The sequence below is a fragment of the Corapipo altera genome, unplaced genomic scaffold (assembly GCF_003945725.1).
Source record: "Corapipo altera isolate COAL_440 unplaced genomic scaffold, ASM394572v1 45, whole genome shotgun sequence".
NCBI lineage: Eukaryota > Metazoa > Chordata > Aves > Passeriformes > Pipridae > Corapipo > Corapipo altera.
This window is the reverse complement of record NW_020884877.1, coordinates 8446332-8465394: the sequence shown is the minus strand read 5'-3', so window position 1 is coordinate 8465394 and position 19063 is coordinate 8446332. Positions and strand designations below refer to the sequence as shown.

The following is a 19063-nucleotide window of genomic DNA, read 5'->3' as shown; positions in this document are numbered from 1 at the left end:
ATAGCGTGCATATGGAATTTGTATTGCAATCCAGGCAGCCTGATTAATTAAAAGGGAAGAAAAAGGCCCTTGAATATGCGGGCTCAGCAAATGCCAGGCTGTGCCCTCCCCTAGGAGCACGCCCCATATCCGGAGGCGGCTGTGGGACCTCGTGTTGCTCCGTGCTGTACTCTTGAAAGCATGTGTGTTTCTTTTTATGCGTCTGCATGCCTCCCACCTAGCAACCCTGTTCTGTGTCTCCTCCCCAGGGGCAACCCTCCTGCCAGGGACCGAGCCCACAGTGGACACGGTGTCAGTGCAGCCCATCCCAGCCTACTGGTATTACGTTATTGCCGCCGGAGGTGCTGTTGTGGTGCTGGTCTCCGTCGCGCTGGCCCTTGTGCTCCACTACCACCGGTTCCGCTATGCGGCCAAGAAGAGCGATCACTCCATCACCTACAAAACCTCCCATTATGCCAACGGGGCCCCCGTGGCCGTGGAGCCCACCCTAACCATAAAACTAGAGCAAGACCCCAGCTCGCGCTGCTGAGAGCCGAACAGGAACAAGAGAGCAAACAAAACACAAAACAGACAGACAGACAGAAACTAAGACTTCAAATACGTTGCCTCAGTTTTGCACTTTTTTCCTTACCTAGCATATGTGTGAACTCTTAGACATCTCCGTCCCTTCTCCGTCCCCCAACCCTCCCCGAATCTTTTACAAACTAAACTAATGCTGCATCTTGGATTGCAAGAAGAGACACACCGCCCCTTCACTTCAGAAGTGAACGCTCCCTTTCAATTACTTTTCAAGGAGTCTTGGGGTGGGGTTTTTTTTTGTTTTGTTGTGCTTATTTGGGGAATATTTTTTGTTGGTCAGCTTCTTTGGTTTGTTTTTTTTTTTTTCTCCTCCCAGTAGGCAGCCTGCAAGGGAACTTGATGGCGAGCCTGGAAGCTTGTGTGTGAGGCTCATGCGCATGCGTGCTAAATCTGTGTGTGAGAGTGTGTATGGGAGTGCGTATGACTGACTGACTGTGTAGTTAGAAACAGCCCCTTTTTAATTTGCTTCTCGTTTCTTCTACTTGCACAGGGAATGCTTTTTTGTTGTTGTTAATTCCCCCCCCCCTTCCCACCTCCTCTCTGGAAGGTCTGGGATGTGTTTATGGTGAATGTCCTGATTTGTTTACTTGGGGAAGAGAGCAATGCTTTTTTGTTGCCTTATCTAGCTTTGGCTGGGTTTCTTGTTTGATAGTGTTAAATGTCTTGGGTGCAAATTGAGAAGAGGCCAGGCTGGACAGTAGGAATGTCCACCTCAGATGGCTAGAAGAATCCAGAGAGGTCCATAGATGTTCAAAAAGTAAGATCTATACATCTTATTCTTTCTGCAACCAACATGATAACACAGCCATTGTATGGAAGAGGGAGGGGAAACCCTCCTCTTCCCCCACCCATAAGTGAATCTATTTGAAGTTGCCTTATATCAGAGAAGCTCATAATGAATGTTTTGTTTGTATACGTTAAAGCCAGCCTTAGGGTAACACATAGACTTCAGCAGGTCTTAGTGGATGCTAAATACTGTAGTTTCTTGAGAATTGAAGGTTTATTTATTTAATAAGTATCCTCGCTCTGGGTGCTGATGGTTTTGCTTTTACAGGGGGAAGGGGGAGAGGGCTCCTCCTTGTTTTTCTGCTAGAAATGTTCAAGGGACAAGTATAGTTCCCCTTTCTGGGTTTGTTTTTTTTTTCTTCTGCCCAATTCATAGCTGCTGAATCATAAAATTGCCAGTTGACTTTCTAGAATATCAGTTTTGCGTTTGCTAATGTTCTGCTTCTTAGAGTGCCAGTAACATCTAGCAAGCAAAGCCCAGCCTGTGCGCCTGGGGGGCCCAGCTATTGCTGCTGCTTAACTGGGGAGGCAAGGAGGAGCCTCCACATGCCTCTGACTGTTGAATGGCCCAGCATATTGTAGTGGAAATGCCTTATATAAATTACTGAATGATGACATGCAAAAGTGGTTTGAATCGTTAACCCTAATCTGTTTGCAGGCAAAAAAAGTACCTCTGGTGAGCAAGGTTCTCCATCTTGTTTGTGTTCATTTGTGATCAGTGATCAGATTCCCTCCTCCCTCCTAAACTTGCTAGTGCCCATCCCTCCTTTGCCCATGAATATTGCATAAGATGAATCAAGATGAGCAGCTCTGTTAACTTCACTGCAGTCTTGAGCTTCCTTTTGGTCTGGGAAAAAAAAGTAGAAATACAAACGGTGCTGTGTGTAAGTGGTATTGGCCCCTATGGCAGCAGAGCCCTATCCCCAAGGGATCTCTGCTCATGGGGGTGTCACTCTCCCCCACCTCCTTGCCTTAATTCATGCAGCCAGTTTCAGCTCTCCTTGCTGTTTCCACAACAGATTTCAGTGGGACCCCCTCAGCTGCAGCAGCAAGTGTCTAAAACATGCAGGGAGTGCACAAAAAAACCAGGGTGTGATGTGCCATGGTGAGCACATTGGGGTGGTGGGTGCTCGGGGCAGCCTTGCACCTGGGAGCCAGGCCCAGCTCCCACAAGGTTTTCAAGAGCAGCAGGGACATGCCTATCTCAACAGGACCAGAAGGGACCTGGGGAGCTCCTGTCACTTTAAAGGCAGTACCATTTAAGGGTCCCTGGAGAGGGGCTTCAGGGCCAGGGTGCTTTCATCATGAGCCTCCTCATCACACAGCACTGGTGTTGGGGTGCATATGGTTTGGGATGTGAAATCCTATCCCCCTCAGCCAGCTGCAAAATAAAACAGATGTGAAATACTGGCATGCCCTTGCTGCATTATCAGGTCGGCATAAGCCATGTCAGCAGATGATACTGTCACATTTCCAAAGTCAGTTCAGTCTCCCTAGTTCAGATGATCTCCTCACTTTGACCAAGTTCACCCTTATGGACTTAGCAAGTGTGCATTGGCGTGTCAGAGAGGAGAATGTGGCACCCTGTCCTTCAAACCAAAATCACCAAAGACAAAACAGGTCACTTCGAGATTTTTACTCCCAGTTCTCCCCTGCTCCTCAAGCCCTGACATCCCCAGCGTTGCCCAGTTGCCTGTGTGTGAAAAATATCTTGTGGAATTTTGAAATTCTTTGAAGATGTATTGTGTGGAATGTAATAAAATGATGATATTTTTATACAAATATCTGGGGTTTTTCTTTCTTCTTCTTCTTTCTTTGCTAATGAGAATGCTGTTGGTTGAAGCAAAGCTGAGTTTCAAAACTCCATGTTTTCTTTTGGAGCATCAGGGCTATTTTAGCAAAGTGAAGCTCCTGTCCTGTGCAGACCCAGGTCCCTGCAGCACATCTGCTGTGTGCACCCTGCCTTGCTGCACTCAGGATCAGGCCATTAATAGCAGCTTTTAGATCCATTACACTTGTAACAGTCCTTAGTGGGACTTTTGGGCAGCTGGACTGACACTTGGGATTGTTTGGGGATTTCACTAACGTTGCCTAAGTGCTAAATTGCTCAATGTGATTATGCAGAATTTCTTCAGGGGGCCCCTGGAGACAGGGCATCCAACTTCCCAGGGCCCCTGCGGCTGGCTCGGCTGCCGGCTGTACTGTCCCTGAGCACAGCAAAAAAAGGGTAAGCCATTACTAAAATTAATAATGAAAACAGCAATGTGTTCCTCTTCTGTGCAGTCCTTTCCTCTGCATGTCAGACTGTGCAGGAGACCCCCTCGGGAGTGGCCTGGGTGCCACAGCACAGAGTGTTTGGAGAGGTGTGCATCCCCTGCCTTTCCTTTACCTGAGCCCTCCCAACTTGTTACAGGGACCTCTGCTGCAGCAGTTCTGCTTCTTGTCTTCTCTAGGTGCACCTTTCAGCCCTTCAGCAGTCAGCAGCATCACCTTTCATGTGAAATACATTTTGCTGCCAGTTTGAGAAGTTTTTCCTTCCCTCCTTCATTTATTTTCCTTCTTTTATACTCTTTACCCTGGCTTAGAGCTCAGCTTTGCAAGGAAACTTCCTGACTTTACTAGGAATTCAGGCCATCAACAAAAAAATAATTCAAATGTGATCCCTCACATTGGCTGTTCAAACACAAGCAAAGCTGAGGACACATGCTGCTTTTCTGGGGGAGGGCTTTTTTTTTTTTTTTTGCTCTAATTGTACAGCAAAACCCATACACTTGTAATTTGCATTTTGTACACTTCAGCGACTGTTCAGGCAAAATTCAAAACAAATATGCACATGTGAAAAACAGGGAGAGAGAAACTAGCTGATGGCTTCTCAACAAGGAAGAAAAAAATTCTGTTAAGTAAACAGACAAAAAGAGAGGAATCATTCAGGGTCTAATTATTCCATACGTGAGCCACAGACAGATTGACCGGAGAGTTGGGTGCTGCTCAGGCTGCAGCACATCATAGGGAAGAAAGCAGCTAAATTAGCATGCTTTGTTTAAGGAAATAAATACAACTTAGTGTGATTTTGATGCAAACTCTTCTGCCAGTAACTTCATGAATTCAAGTGTTTACTTAAAAAAAAAGGGGTAAACTTTTTGGGGTAGCTGTTGGGGCTCTGTATTTCAGGGAGCAGTATTAGGGGTGGAAGCCTGATGTCTCCTGTGTGGCGTGTGGAGGCTCTGGGCATGGCTCCCTGATGGAACATGGGGTGATGGTGTCACTCTTTTTATCTTTACGGTTGCTGCTGTGTTGTAGGGAAAGCAATGCCATGCGGTTGGCAGAAGGGGGTCCATGGGCATTCTCTGTAAATGACAGGGCAAAGCCAGTGCCTAATGCGGATGTGAGAGATGGAGCACTGGCCTGGCAAAGCAAAGGGCGCTGTGGGAAAGGGAAGGCTGTGCTGTGCCTTGGCAATGTCAGCATGCCCGAGATGGCTGATCGCTCAGGCTGCAAAGTGCAGTGCTCATTCACCAGCCGAGAGACTGGCTGCACAGTTGGGTCAGCCTCCTGCCAGGACATGCACCTGCAGAATGACACTCAGCACAGGGACGCCAGAGCCGCTTCCCTCCGGGCTGTGTGGGCGAGGTTGGCTTTTCCTGGCAGGGATGAAATGCCTCTGCTGGTGAGTGCAAGGGAACAAGGTAGAAACCAGACTGTGCATGGGCTCTGATTGGATTTTTGCCCCTCTAGAAACCCTGTGAAAACCTACTGACTTTATTGGGGCCGGCCCCCGCTTACTCTATGTCAGGGCAGCAGAGTGAGGCGCACAGACAGCAGGCGAGGCCCCAAGGCAAGCTTGGACAGCCGCTTGGCTTTCCTCCACAGCTCCTCCATCAGTGGCTTTGGCGGCTCTTAGCAGAGACTGCAGGCGTGACTGCCACTTTGAGGAATCATGTCGTTAGCCACTGCGCTGTAAAAACAAACAGCAACAACGGGGAGGGTGATAAACATATCAGGATGCCACAGAGCTGCCAGCTTCTCCCCCAGCTCCAAGCCCTTGCACGGTGGCAAGTGCTGCCCTTGCACCAAGGAGCTACTCGGTTTGGGACTGGTGAGTTCTAGCACAGGGAGCCGAACCTGAGTGTGTCCTTACCCAGATAGTCCAGCACTAAGGGAGAGGAAGAGGAAAACCATGCTGTGTAATGCCACTGTCATGCATACAGCATACCACCACCACTGTTTCCCTGGCCTGGTGTTGGTGCAGAGGAGAGGTGCAAAAGCAGGGAACACTGGAGAAGGGATTAGGCTGCAACAGGGGACATGTCTGCTGCAGAGAGGGTTTGGCAGGGTCCTTGTTTGGCAGCCACCTTGGCCATCTGCCATGTGTGCAGCAGGGCAGGGTGCCGCATGTTGGAGGGCAGCACTGGGGCTGGAAACAGCTGCCTGCTCACATCCACCTCTGCCTCAAGCACCCAGCCTGGCTTCATGTCTCCAAGTGCATTTGGTGGGGGGTCTTCAGCTGCCCAGCCACACTTCCACATGTTTTCTGCACATGGGAAGCCCAAGGAGTGCAAGAGGCTCCTTGGTGCCCCCCAGAAGATGGTTCCATGGTGTGCACTATTGACCGCTGCCAGGGCAGCCCCAAGGCAATCTGAGAACGAGGTCCAAGGATTCCTGCAGCACAGAGGGCGGCCAGGCCAGGGAGTGGCTGCTTGTTTGCTTTCTTTAATGCTCAACTGCAGCCAAAGCACTGTTTTAATTTGAAATTTGGCAGGGACTTAGTCCTTCTGTAAGCTAAAGTAGTTCTGTGTTTCTGGAGGAGTGGGGAAGACAGAAGTGAGGTGGATTTTCAGCTGGAAATAGAGCAATGAGGGATTCAGAGGGAGTGTTTCTGCCTGGTGCCTGTGCTCCTGCTTTGAGAAGTGCTTCCTCATTCACTGAGGGTGGGAGGTGTCACCCCCAGCCCCCGGGGCTCCCAGCCAGAGGAGCAACGTTGCACTGCTGCCAAGCAGAGCGGTGTCAAGGCGAGGCCACCGCGGCTGCTCGGCTGTGTCAAAACAAAATGATGTGTGTTGGAGTCACGCTATTGCTGCTGAGAGAAAAGGACTGGGAATGAGCAAAGATAGAAAAGCAAGGATGAGTGCGGAGACAGAGCTCTGTCTCTCCCTGCCAAGGCTGGGAAGTAGCAGTTTCTGCCCCCGTTTTCCTGGATATGGCCGCATTTAATGTTTCAGGGCACTGTTGGCACTGTTTGGCAGCAAATCAGTCATGCACCTCCTACACTCTCCTTGCTGGGCCGGATAGCAACTGGCCAAGAGGGATGTTGTAGCAGCAGGAGAGAGGAGTGAGCATGTAGATGGCTGCCTCTGGTCCTTTACACAGTGGGGAAACAACCATGTGCTGCTCACTTCCCCAGAAAGACCAATTTGTTGTTCCTCCTTCCTCCTACGTGTTCTGCTCATTTGTACCAGCAGGCACAGCCACAGATGTTACTGTGGAGTGAAAGATGGTAGGTAGCAATGCTCGCAAACCACCATCACCTGGTGCATCCCCTTCATCCCCAGAGCCCATGGACCCCTGCAGAAAGTAGCATGGAGCAGGAGCAGGGGGATGGTGGGAGTGTATCCTGGGTGCTCTCCAGGCCAGGCTCCCCTGTGCCAGAGCGGTTGTGGGCAGACAACAAAACAGCTGGAAATTGCTGTAAGTTCAATATATTGTTTGGGAAAGGCACCTCCTGCTGAGATGCTCATTTTGTTCACCCAGAAAGAGCTGAAGAGGCGCCATGGCCACCACCCGCAAATGCCTATGTGTAAAGAGATGTGGGGTGATAGAGCTCTGCCCCACTGTGGAGGGACCCAGCAGGAGGCAGCACTCAGTGCCTGGATTTAAACCAGACAAAGTCAGTCTAGAAAGAAACAGCAACTTTTTTTTGTTGATGGTTGTCATTTGCTTTGGAAGAATGTGTCCAGGTTCCAACAATCAGAACTTGGTGTTCTCTGCACCAAGCCAAGAGCTATTGCTATGGAGAGGTCTCTGCCTGAGGTGGTGGGCACTGCTGGTAAGCCTGTGCAGAAGACCTGGCATCCAGCACATGTGGTGATGGGAAGTACATGCCAGTCCATATGACATGCTGAGCTCATGCTGAGCTCAGGTTTGGAGAGCTTTCCTGCAAGAAGCGCAGACATGTCTGCGGTGGGACACCAGATAACCTTGTCTGCCCTTGTGCTTCCTTCATCTGCCCTGGCCCAATCCCTCCCAGCCCTGCTACTATTTTAAAACAGATGTACACTGAAACTCTCCTCCTCTCCCTCCATGTGACTTCATACAAACATGGTACTTAAGTCAGTCCTTGTCTTTGATTAGAATTTAATATTTCTTTTTTTCAGGTCCCGTAAATTAGCCTTTTAGCTGGTAGTGCTCTCAGATCCAACAGATAACAATCTTTCTTGGCATCGGGCTGTTTCCAGCATCTTTGCTAACATCATCTTTTGGGCATGACTGGCTAGGTGCTCACAGCCATCATTCAGCACGCAAGCTTTAAAAAGTGCCTTTCACTCAGGAGAAAGCATTCTTCTTTCATGTTTAAATACAGTTCCCCCTAACTTTCTTGCCTCCCTTTCTCCAATATATTTTTTTCTCCATTAAAATACAAACTAAATTGTTCCTGGAAGCTGCCCTTTAAAGAAGCAGCTCTCCACAACAGAGAGTGATCCATGTTTCTCCCATTCTGCCCAGCAGTTTGCAGGGCTTTTCTGGGGACCCCTTTCCAAGAGGGCTGCTTTCTGTAGCCTGCTTCACTTGTGACAGTATTGCTGAGACTTGTTCCAGAGGAGCCTCATTGATGACAAATAGCAGGCTAGATTCTGTGACAGGCTAGATTCCAAATCGTCTCCACTAGGAACTCAACTGAGACCACCAGCTTCAATTCCCACAGACACCTACACAGCCCCAGTTGATTCAGTTAATGACTCAAGAAACCCCAGGATGGAAAAAGAAATGTCAAATTATTTTTTTCCAAAGCTGGTGTAGAGCCCTGCGTGATAACATATAGTTGAATAGCAATGAAATGGCATGTGGGGAACAGAAGAATGAGGGCCTGAGGAGGAAGGAAAATGGGCAAGGAGGAAGATATCATTTAAGCAGGACTTAAGAGTCATATTAGCATGGGGAATTGAGCAAATTGCTAGACGAGTAAATAGATTCTGGGTTGGGCTTTTTGTATAAATGTTCTCTCTTTTCACATTTTCCCAGCGCTCCTTCCTTTTAGTCTGGACAAACTGGTGTTCTTTTGAAAGTGTTAATTAACCAATACTTCTTTTTTCCTGGCTTTTCCCTCAAGGTTACCCGGGGAAATAACAAAAGGACCAAATTGCTAGCTTGTTCTCATACAAAATTTAGAGCAGCTACAATATGGAAAGGCAAATGACTTCCAACAGTCTTTTCCCACACATGGACTCCTTGGGCAGACTGTGGCCCCATTTCAACCTCTGCTCATCTTTGAGCAACATACAGTTTCTGTAGGGTTGTGTGGGTGACACGGATGGCAAATCTCACTGCTTGTCTTCCAATGGACGAGTAGCAATGCACACTCCACGTGTGAACTGCTTTGAAAGTTATTTTTCCACATGTTTGGTTCTAAATGTTTGCAAGAAGCCCTCAGGCAGTTCTCCCAGCCCTAAGATGTTGCCATCTGGGCCTGTCAGTTCGAGAAATGTTGAGAAATCATGTGAACTCACTGCTAAAGTGAGGATTTATGGAAGACAGTGTGCACCTATGTTTCTTCAACAATCTCCCAGCAGCCTTGAGTCAGTTTAACTACCTGACTCACTAAAAGCAGAACTCATCATCAGGAGGATTGTGTGTGTTCCTGTTGCCAGATTCACTTGAAAATTCAAAGAAATCCCTTAATCCCTTGAGTGTTGTTACAGTTCTGCCCAAGGAATGGGTATCTGGCAAGGTATCATTAGTACTAGCACAGAGGAACTGTGCAGTCAAGTGTAAGGTGGTGTTGGGGCAGCATGGCGTTCAGCAGAGCCCCCCGCTCTGGAAGTGAACCTTGAAAGGTTGCTGGCAGGAATTGCCTGATATGGTTGCCTGGGATAGCAAAAAATGGATTTGAAAATTCAAGAGGCCTTTTCAAGTCCTAAATATCCATGCAAATATGCAGAAATATTCTCTTATAAGGTTTTGAATAATTTCTTTGCACTTGTTTTTTTAGTCACAAGTTACATTCTTTGGTTTTGGTTGTTTATAAGTAACCTCTTTAAACTCTTCTTGCCATTTTTGCACAAGACGCAGAGTAGTCTTGGTTTTCAACCACAACTATTTCAAGGGTGTGACTTCTATCGCTTTCTGGTAGTCCCTGATTTTCTGCATTCCTGATCATTTCAAGGCACCTTCTCAGCTGAGGACCCCAAGTTACAGTCAGCTTTGAAAAGTCTTGGCAGATTGAAATGAAAAGACATTTTCTTTTGGAAAAGTGAAAAAGTGAAAAAATCTCTCTGTACGTAGAGATAATGCTAGGAAGACTGCACAGGAAAATGGCTTACTTCTGTTCAGATTATAGTATGTGCATTTGGTTACTAGTCCTTGGTCTGTGCTGAACAATAAAAAGAAATGTCATCACTAAAAGGAATTTGGATCAGAGAAATATTAACATAAATGCCTAGATATGGACACCCATTTGCCTCTCTCCCAATTTCAACCAGCTTTTGCATTAAAACATATAATGATGATACACGAATTCCTCAAATTACTATGAATTTATCTGAAACCCAAAGAGGAACTGGATCACTGAAGCTCTGTATCCAGTAAAATGTATGGGGAAAGATGAAAAATAGAGTGTGTGCTAAATGGATCCAGCATTAGTGGCAAGTAATGAAAGGCACTAAGATCCTATTCAAAGTTGTAAGGCTAATACCCAGGAGTATGTTAATAGTGAATTATGGCCATTATGCAGGCACCAGTGACAATATTTTAGTGCTATTCAGGTTGTCTGGTTTCTTTGCTTTTCACTCTCTTCTTCTTAAAAGCTGGTCATTTGGTGGTCATAAAATGTGATGTAGTGGGAAGATCCCATTCTCTCAAAGGTGCAAGAGTCTTCACTGACTTTGGCCAAAGGAAGAAAAGAAAGAGTTCTTCCTCCTTCCATGAGAAAGAGCATTGTAGTAGTTTTAACTGTTACTTTTTTTCTGGCTGGTCTCTCAATCCAGTGACCAGTGGCAATAATACCCCCAAAAAGGCCTATTTTAACAAATAGTGCTTCCCATCTTGTTGTTCTAGTGAACTTCCCAAGAATGGAGGATGACTTTCCAAGCTCTGAGCAAGACTTTGAAGACAATGATCCAGGTTGGTACCCAAATGCCACATGGGCAATCTAGCTGTGGCAACTTGTGTTTTAGTATCAGATGCTATCATTACTCACAAACCTCAGCTTTAGTCGGTATTAGGAGCTATAACACACTTAAGAACATACACTGAAGAGGTGGCTTAGTGTCTCAACAAAGACATTAGTTTTCTTTTCCTGTTTTCCAACAGCCAGCAACCTTGCAAGGTCAATATATTGTATTTGTGTTAGAACAAGTGAAAGTGAGCTTTCAAGCATTAATTGATGCTTGCATAGCATTTTGACTTATAAATGAAGAAAATTAAGTCTGAGAACTGTGACAGATTGTTTCCATAGCTTCGAACCCAGTGGCACTGGAAGGGCCAGAGTTTCAGGGGGTGTAAATTGCTAGCATGCTATGTAAATGGTCTGATGTGTAAAAGTGATTTAAGAGTGCCTAACTTTCTAGGTAGTTCAGTGCTTCACAGTATTTCTAGACCTGGTTTAGTGAATCCTGCTGAAATATTCTCATATATATACTTATACCTTTTTAAAGCTGTCACAACTCCAAGTAAGTAATGTGTAAAGGTGAGAGGGAAAAAAAAGTGATCCCTGGATAATAAGTGCCCGTTCCACTGCAGATTACTTTGGATCGGATAGGAACGACACACTGTTCTCTACTAACTCTCCAGGAACCCCGAAGCTGGACAAAGAAAAAAGCTGGCTATACACCCTGGATCCCATCCTGGTGACCATTATAGCAATGAGCTCCCTCGGCGTCCTCCTCGGGGCTATCTGTGCTGGTCTGCTCCTCTACTGCACGTGCTCGTATGCCGGGCTGTCCTCACGGAGCTCCACCACGCTGGAGAACTACAACTTTGAACTGTACGACGGCATCAAGCACAAGGTCAAGATGAACCACCAGAAGTGCTGCTCGGAGGCCTGATGGGTGCCTGGGGATCACCCTTGGCATTGTGCCCCATGAGGTGGGCTGGCAGGGGGTACTTTTTTTGCTGTTTTCTATGGGAACTGAATGCCATAACAGGGAATGAGGGGAGTTGTTGCTCCTGCCACCAGGTCCTGCTGGCGAGTTGCACTTTGCCAGGACTGAGTGGGTTTTCCTGCAAACCAGACTGTGCTGGGTGAAGGGGGTAATGAGCCCCTCGTTTGTTGGTTCATCTTCATTTTCTGCTGATGCGAGTGGCTGGGATGTGGTGAGGGAGACTGGTTTACCTTTTGGATGTGAGAAACTAAATGTTGATTGTTATTTCCCACCTCCTTTCTCTGGTGAGTTGCTGAGAAGGCTGAGGGATTTCTTTAGAAATAACATACACACACAGACACGCAGAGACCCTGTCCATTTTAGACTCCATCCAGATATTGTTGTAGGGATTTGTGCACTTCACACTAAGAACAGGAAGCTGCAGTTTGCAGTCCTGAAAATGGAAGTATGTTGTTACCTTCAACTTTCCTTCTCCTGGTGGTGGGGGAAAGGTGGGATACTGGCTTTAGTGTCAATGGTAATAACAGTGCTTTCTGAAATCATTAAGAAATAAAATAGAAAGGAAACCCTATATATAGAAGCACCTCTTTGAGAGAAGCTGAAGAGCCTTAAAGTGATTTGTGAATAAGAGCCATTTATTAAATCCAGATCTTTGATTGCAACAACTGACGCCTTCATCAGGAAGGCCTCTCTATGAATCTTCCACCCCTCTTGAGCCTGCCATTTTTCTTTTTGTTATAATGAGAAAATTGCAGCAAACAAAAGATAGAGCCTGTCAGGTGTCCGGCACTTAGGCAACAGCTTTGGGAAGGGGGCTTCACTTGGGGTTTGACTTGAGGTACAGTGCCAAGGCCTCTCCAAAGTGCCAGGGAGAGAAAATGAACAGGGAAGGAGGCTGGAGCCATACCCACAGCCCCTGTGGTAGAGCCTGGCCATGGTACCCACTGGCCCCCCTCAATTTCACAGTTCTGCCTTTCTCCCTGGAGCTGGGGGGCATGAACTGGTGCCACCAGCACCGCTGGACCAAACGGCTGCCGCCATGTTCCCTTTGGAGCAAAGCTGCGCTGCTCCTGATCAGTAGCAAAAACCCCAAGTTTTATTTATGAGCTGTGCTTTTTTTTACTTTGAACAAGTGCCTTAGAAGAAGTATTTTTCCTCCATCTGATGATCAGTGCTGTATCAAACAGCAAGTGAGGCCTTCATCCTTCCCTGCAAAACACTCTTTTTCACCACTCTCTGCTGGGTAGAGCCCAGTAGAACAAGTCTGGTCCTTCTACTTTCAAGTGGTCTGACTACATTGTCTGGCAGCTGATACTTCTCCACTTACCACTGTGCTGTGGGAGAGGAGCATTAGGAAAACAAATGAATGGAGAAAAAGAATTCAAATGCTGGGTCCCAAACCGATGTCCTAATTTCCAATTCAGTACAGATTGATCACCCCTATTAGCTTGCACATACGTAAACAAGAAACCTTTCCAGCACATTGGGTTTCCTTTTTCAGGGGCTCCTAGGAAATACCTGACTTGTCTTGATTTTTACATTTCACCTGGCAAATAGTTGGGGTTGGGGATGGAATTTTTTTCTTCCCTAACTCTAGAGCAACAAAGGTGTGATGTGCTGTGAAGCTCAGTTTGCCCAGCCCCTGCAAACATATTGTGCAGGAGGCCAGGTGTTTTGGGAGAGGAGCAACATCTGGAGAGAAGATGAGCATGGACACATGAGCAGTGCCACAGCTGCTCCTCGGTACTGTGGGAATAGGAACATTTGTCTAGTGTTTCATGAAGAGCTCCCTCAGACAGTAAGTTTTTAGAAAAAAAGAAAAGACTTCTCTGCTGTAAGAAAGACGCAGGTGTACTGGGGGAGCAGATACCAGCAGCTGCGTCATCAGAACATCCATGGTTCATACACACACGCAGAGACGCGCACACACAAAGGCCTTTGGTTTTTTAATTCACACTGTGCACCCGACAGAAACAGTAAATGTATCTCTGATTCTCCTTTTGAATCACCTTATTTCTTTTGGCATTCTTCACAGACAAATTCCACAGGGGTGTTATTTTACTGTACAAAAGAAACAGAGGCAGTGAGAGGAAATGTACCAGACCATTTCAAAGCTGGATTGCTGCTGCTCAATGATTTTATCCCCTTCACATCACAGGAGAGGGGAAGGATGAATGGAAAAGGACCATACACTAGAAAAGCCAACTTAGGCAAACAATAGGTGAAAATATATAATTAAAAAGGTGATGTTATGGTGTCTAGTAGGCGTACAGAGAGAAGAGTTCATATATACATATATTCAGAAATAGTGTGTTTGCACACGCACGTGAATTCTCTGTATGTATCGTGTATGTGACTTATTCTGTGGGACTGACTCGTGTTAATGTATCTCTTGATCTGGGGCAGGAGAGTACTGCTGATCTTGGCACTAAGGTGGCACGGGCCCAGCAAAGCGCCCACCCTGCGTGTCCCACCAGCCCCTTGCAGATGGGGCAGGGCCCATGTGTGCGCTTGCCAGGTGGGAGAAGGCCGAAAATGCTGCACAGCCAATACCTCACTTACCTCTGCCGGGTGCTTTACTGTTCTACGGAAAACTGTGTTTGATTGTAACTTTAACGGGGGGTGGGGGGGGTAGGGGGAAGTCATCAGTGCATTCAATTCATTGCATCCTCCTCTGCAAATAGATTAGGTTTGCTGATCACAATTCCCTCTGTGAAATTCAGAAAAGAAAAAAAACAGTGTTAACGCCTTTGCTTAAACGGGCTGTTGCCTCCACACCCTTCCTATGGCGAGGACACGTTGCTGATGGGCTGTAGTGTTGGGTGACTTCGTTGTGTGGGAAGGTGCCGGAGGTGAGCATGGGAATTAAACCATTAAGAAATTATATGCAGAAATGGAACTTCTCCAAGGTTTGCAGTTCAAGGTATTTGATCGTTCACTGGCTGAGCCAGGACTTATGGACTTAAAGAGCTTTTACTGTGATTCTTCAGTGTAAAAAACAAACAAAACAAAACAAAAAAACCTGTGTTTATATGATTTGTATAAAAACCTTTTAAAATTACTATTTAATAAACATTATGGTAGAGATTATGTTTCAGTGGCTTTTTTATTCATGAAAAAGCAGCAACAAGGAACCCAAACTGAGAGGATTGTGAGTGGCAGAAACCCCAACAAAACAAGGCACCACTGGAGGCACACAGGGCCATGCCCAGTGCTCTCCTTTGCTGCTCACTGCCCATCCCTTTGGATTACCCCAGGCTGCCTCTCAGATCAAGCTGATGTGGGGCTTTAACACAGCCTCGCAGAGGTGGGGACAGCTGGAAGCTCCTCTGGCCCAAGAGCAGCACCTGAGAGCAAACCCACTAGTGGACACAGGTCCCTTCTTCTCACCATGTGCCACTGCTCAGTGCTGCCAGCAATCCCAGAGAGGAATGCTGGTTTAGGCTAAGAAAAACATAATTTGGAACTAAAGTGCACACAGTGGGGGTCAGCCTGTACCAGTCTGTCCACTCACCAGGGTGCAGGTGCTGCTATCCAGGCATATCCCTGTCCTGTTTCCATGGACTTGCAAAGGGGGGCAGAGCCTGGAATGGAGTGGTTTTCTGCAGTTCAGCTTCAGCCCCATCCTTGGGTGGCACAAGACAGTGGGGACTCCTAGCAAACCTCAGTGCTAAGCCTGGCTCTGCATACTTTTCTTCTCTACCCTCCCTCTGCTCTGTCCCACTGCCCTGATGGTGGCCCCACGAGGGAACCTTGTGTCTCACAGGGGTCCTAACACCCTGCCAACTCTCGCTGCAGGGGCTGGAGAAGGGAGAAGCAGTGGGGCTGAACCTACGGCTTGGAAACTCTTATTTATGTATGGGTACCCTGACAAATGAGAGCCAATCAATCAAGCCCCAAGCACCTTGAGAGCAAATGAAATTTTGCTGCTGTCTCCAACACGGTGGCCCCCTCCCAAAGCACCTGTGTGTTAAAGAGGGTCTTTAAGCAATGAAGGGTGGCTGGCAGCTTAGATGAAGATGACAGTGTAGCTGCAACCTTGACAGCTCTCCCCTCACCCAGGAATAAAGAACTGATGTGCAGATTGATACCTGGGGGAGAGGCTGTCAGAGAGCAGGACGGAGACGGCAGATAAGCGACTCAATCAGTGTCAGACCTGTCCTGCCGTAGCACCGCCTGTAAATCACTGCGGTTTAAGATGAGCCTCTGCTAACGCGAGGAGCAGAGAGCAGGTAATAGGAAAACGGACGGCAAAGCAGATGTGTGCTCCGGCTGAGGTTAAAAGCCTGCAAGCTGGGCTGCAGCTGCCTCTTGGGCACCAAGGGGAGGCAGGCATATACTTCAAGAAATTGAAATCTTCAGGGGGTTTTTTTTCAGCACGAGGTGGGATTGCAATTGGGTGGCACTGCTCTGCAGCCAGCAGGACAGGGTGGGACCTGGGGTGTCTTGGTGCATTTGCCATGCACACACGGGTACTCACTGCCAGCAGAGGCTGGACTGTGAGGGGCCACAGGGGTGTTTTATGTGGCACAAGACTAATCAGGGGCTGAGCAGGCTAATGAAATCGATTTCACCATTCTCAGGCTCCTGCAAGATGAGGATCCAACCACTCCAGCACATCCTCAAGAGCTGATTGCAATCGTGTGTGCACCCTTGCTGTTTCCCTTGCCCCTTCTTCTTTGAAATATTCCCTTGCTTTTGAATTTAATAGGAAATCGTTTCTAATAATGACTTGCTCTCTGGACAGCTGGGGGCTTGGCAGTGAGGGGAGCCATGGGGCTGAGCTAATGAGTGGATTCGTAATTAATTAATTGCAGGCAGGTGCAAGTGGAGCCTCCCGTTGCCTCACTCTCTTCTGTCTCTCTCTGAAAAGCTCCTCTGTCTCCTGGAGCCTGGCACTGTCACCAACCATCCAACAGGATTCAGTGAAAACTGGTGCCAGCTTAGCCATGGAGAGTGACTTTGGCAGGCAGGGAGGCTGGTGCTCCCACCTCCTCTCTGCATGGACCACGAGGAGCCTGTCTATTACAGGATATTGCCTTTACATCTCCAAAATGTCAGGCTCAGACCATGACTACTAGCACCCATAAAGGCACCTTCTCTCCCCACAGCCCTTCCCCGAGGAAGTTGGATTGCTCTGTTTACTGTAGGTGAGCAGAGATAGTTCACACCTTCCCACTTTACACCCTAAATGGGCCAAACCCACCAGGCCATGAGAGCTGTTGGTGAACCCTCAAGCGCTGACTCCTGCAGCCAGTGCCACCACTGCTGGATCCCTGCTGTGTCCTTTCAGCCTTACTTTGGCTGCTCAGCACAGCCCTGTGGTGTAAATACAGAGGGTGACTGAGTTTTGGTCTGTATACATCTATAGCAAAATCTGCATGGAATTCAATAGGTCCCTATTGTCACTCACAGTGATCAGGTAGGATTAGGCTTTCCTATCAACTCCTGTTACATGCACTGACCCATCTGAGGCAACAAACTCACCATGTCTAAAGCAGTTTAATAGGAAAATAACTAATCCAGGATGTGTTGAGAGGGAATGATTCCTCTCTAGGCTCCTGTATCATAATTCAGTTGCAGCACTAATATCTAAAATGGAAAGCACTGAATTAAACACTCAGCAGCTCTACCCCTGCCTTGGCCCTGGTGCCAAAAATCAAGGGAAGAAATATAGCCCTGCTTCTTTGTGCTGCTGCGGTGGGTGGAGGGCTGCGGGATGAGCCAGTGCAGGCTGGTAGCTTAGGACTGTTTGCTGCAAAAGACTTTGCTAACATGTCCTTGGTTAAATGTTTACAAATCTAGAGGAAATAGCTGTCCTGTCCCAGATGTTTTTCTGAATTTCCTATCAGGTCCCTCCTGGCATGGTGCAGGGCTGCTTTGTCACCTTCAGATCAGCTGCCAATCTCATGCTTAATAACAGAGTTGACTTCTTTACAAACACTGTCAAAATTTCTAGCACTATTTTTGCCCTCCTGGTCTCTCGTGTTTATACAGAGTAACTCTGCCCTGGCTTCTAGCCCAGCTCTCTTTGGAGCCCTAAAAGCAAACGCCCAAGCAGAGTGGCCTTCAGCAAAAGCACAGGGCACCTCACCAATGGGCTGTCTGGAGCAACAAAGCAGCAGCCCTGGGCTGTGCAGCCCCTTGGGAAGCATTCCTCTTCCAGCAGTTTTCAGGGATAGCTATTGCCAAATGCATTTCAGCCTCATATTTTAAGAAGACATTCAATGTGCTTACCAAGGCTGGGGAGCCCTTTACACCACAGCAATAATCCAGCGCTCGGCCATGAAATCCTCAGCACAGTGTCACATCCATCCCTTTCAGTGGAGAAGTTTTATTAACTTAGGGCGTGAAAAGTTTTGGAGAGCAAAAGTCTCTCTCCCTGTGAGAGAAATAAGGATGATTTAAGCAGTCTGGGTGTATTTGAGATGGAAGCGAGTCCCCCAGCTGACACATCAGAGGGAAAAACTGTAAGCCGAGGCTGCATTTATTAAAGAAGGAAGCTGGGGCTGTGCAAAGCCAACCTTTCTAAGCGCTCCACGAGAGCATTTTAATAAAAAGCACAACAAGCCCACAACAAATCATGTCTTGAAAGCCAAAAAAAAAAAAAAAAGTCAATTCCTGTCAAGTTTTGAAGGATCGTTTGAGCTTAAGGAAAAGAGAATTCCTGCTACGCTCCCCTCCCCTGCCCTCCGCTCCTGTGCACGGAGCAAAGCCACCCCAAACGCCGCCTGTGACACACTGCAAATCACGCTGGCGAGCGGGGTGGGGGCGGCAGCTGCCGGCCCTCCATGGGAAGGCCCACAGAAGGATTGAAGCTTAGAGAAAATGGAATTTATAGTCAGAGCATTAAAATATTAAAGGGCCTTAAAGAACAACCATGAATCTGATTGGGGGGGGACGAGGGGAAGTGGGGGAAAGCAAGTCTGTCATCAGGCAGAGACAAACGGCTGCTGGACTTGACAACTCACATAAATCTGGCAGAGGAGAAGAAATGAAGCCCAATCAGCCCCCCCCCCAAAAAAAAAAAAAAGAAAAAAAAAGTGATGAAAAGATTTTAAGGCTTGAAGTGTGAAAAGAAGAGGGAAAGCTAAGGAAGATAAGCAGTTGAAAGCAGAAGAGTGATTATAAAAATAGCAGCAGAAGTACAAATGGAGGTAGAGGGAAAGAATTTTTTTAAATGGCCAAAAGTGCCCTGGTGGCACAGGTATTTTTGACAATCTTGTCCAAGACTGCTTGACTCTTTTGCACATCAAGAATTTATTGGGTGGACTTCAACAGCTCAGACCCTGCATGGACAGAAGGAGGAGCAGCCCCCACCACACAGAACACGAGCTCTAAGCCACATGGCAAAGAGCGGTGAGCACAGGCAGCCACACGTGCCC

At 47.4% G+C, this 19063-nt stretch overlaps 1 protein-coding gene across 3 annotated transcripts in view; it reads left to right on the top strand.

The window, feature by feature from the left end:
• Positions 1-14768, top strand: part of NRP2 (neuropilin 2) — an 88796-nt gene extending 74028 nt beyond the window's left edge. The window contains exons 16-17 of one of the 3 annotated variants that reach the window (XM_027636915.1): positions 10633-10698; positions 11368-14768. In XM_027636915.1, the coding sequence (XP_027492716.1) occupies positions 10633-10698; positions 11368-11621 (320 nt within the window). In that variant the 3' untranslated portion in view covers positions 11622-14768. Of the gene's footprint in view, positions 1-248; positions 3148-10632; positions 10699-11316 lie in introns of those variants that run through there. The other 2 variants (XM_027636914.1, XM_027636916.1) reach the window with 2 other exon arrangements.
• Positions 14769-19063: the final 4295 nt, after the last annotated feature.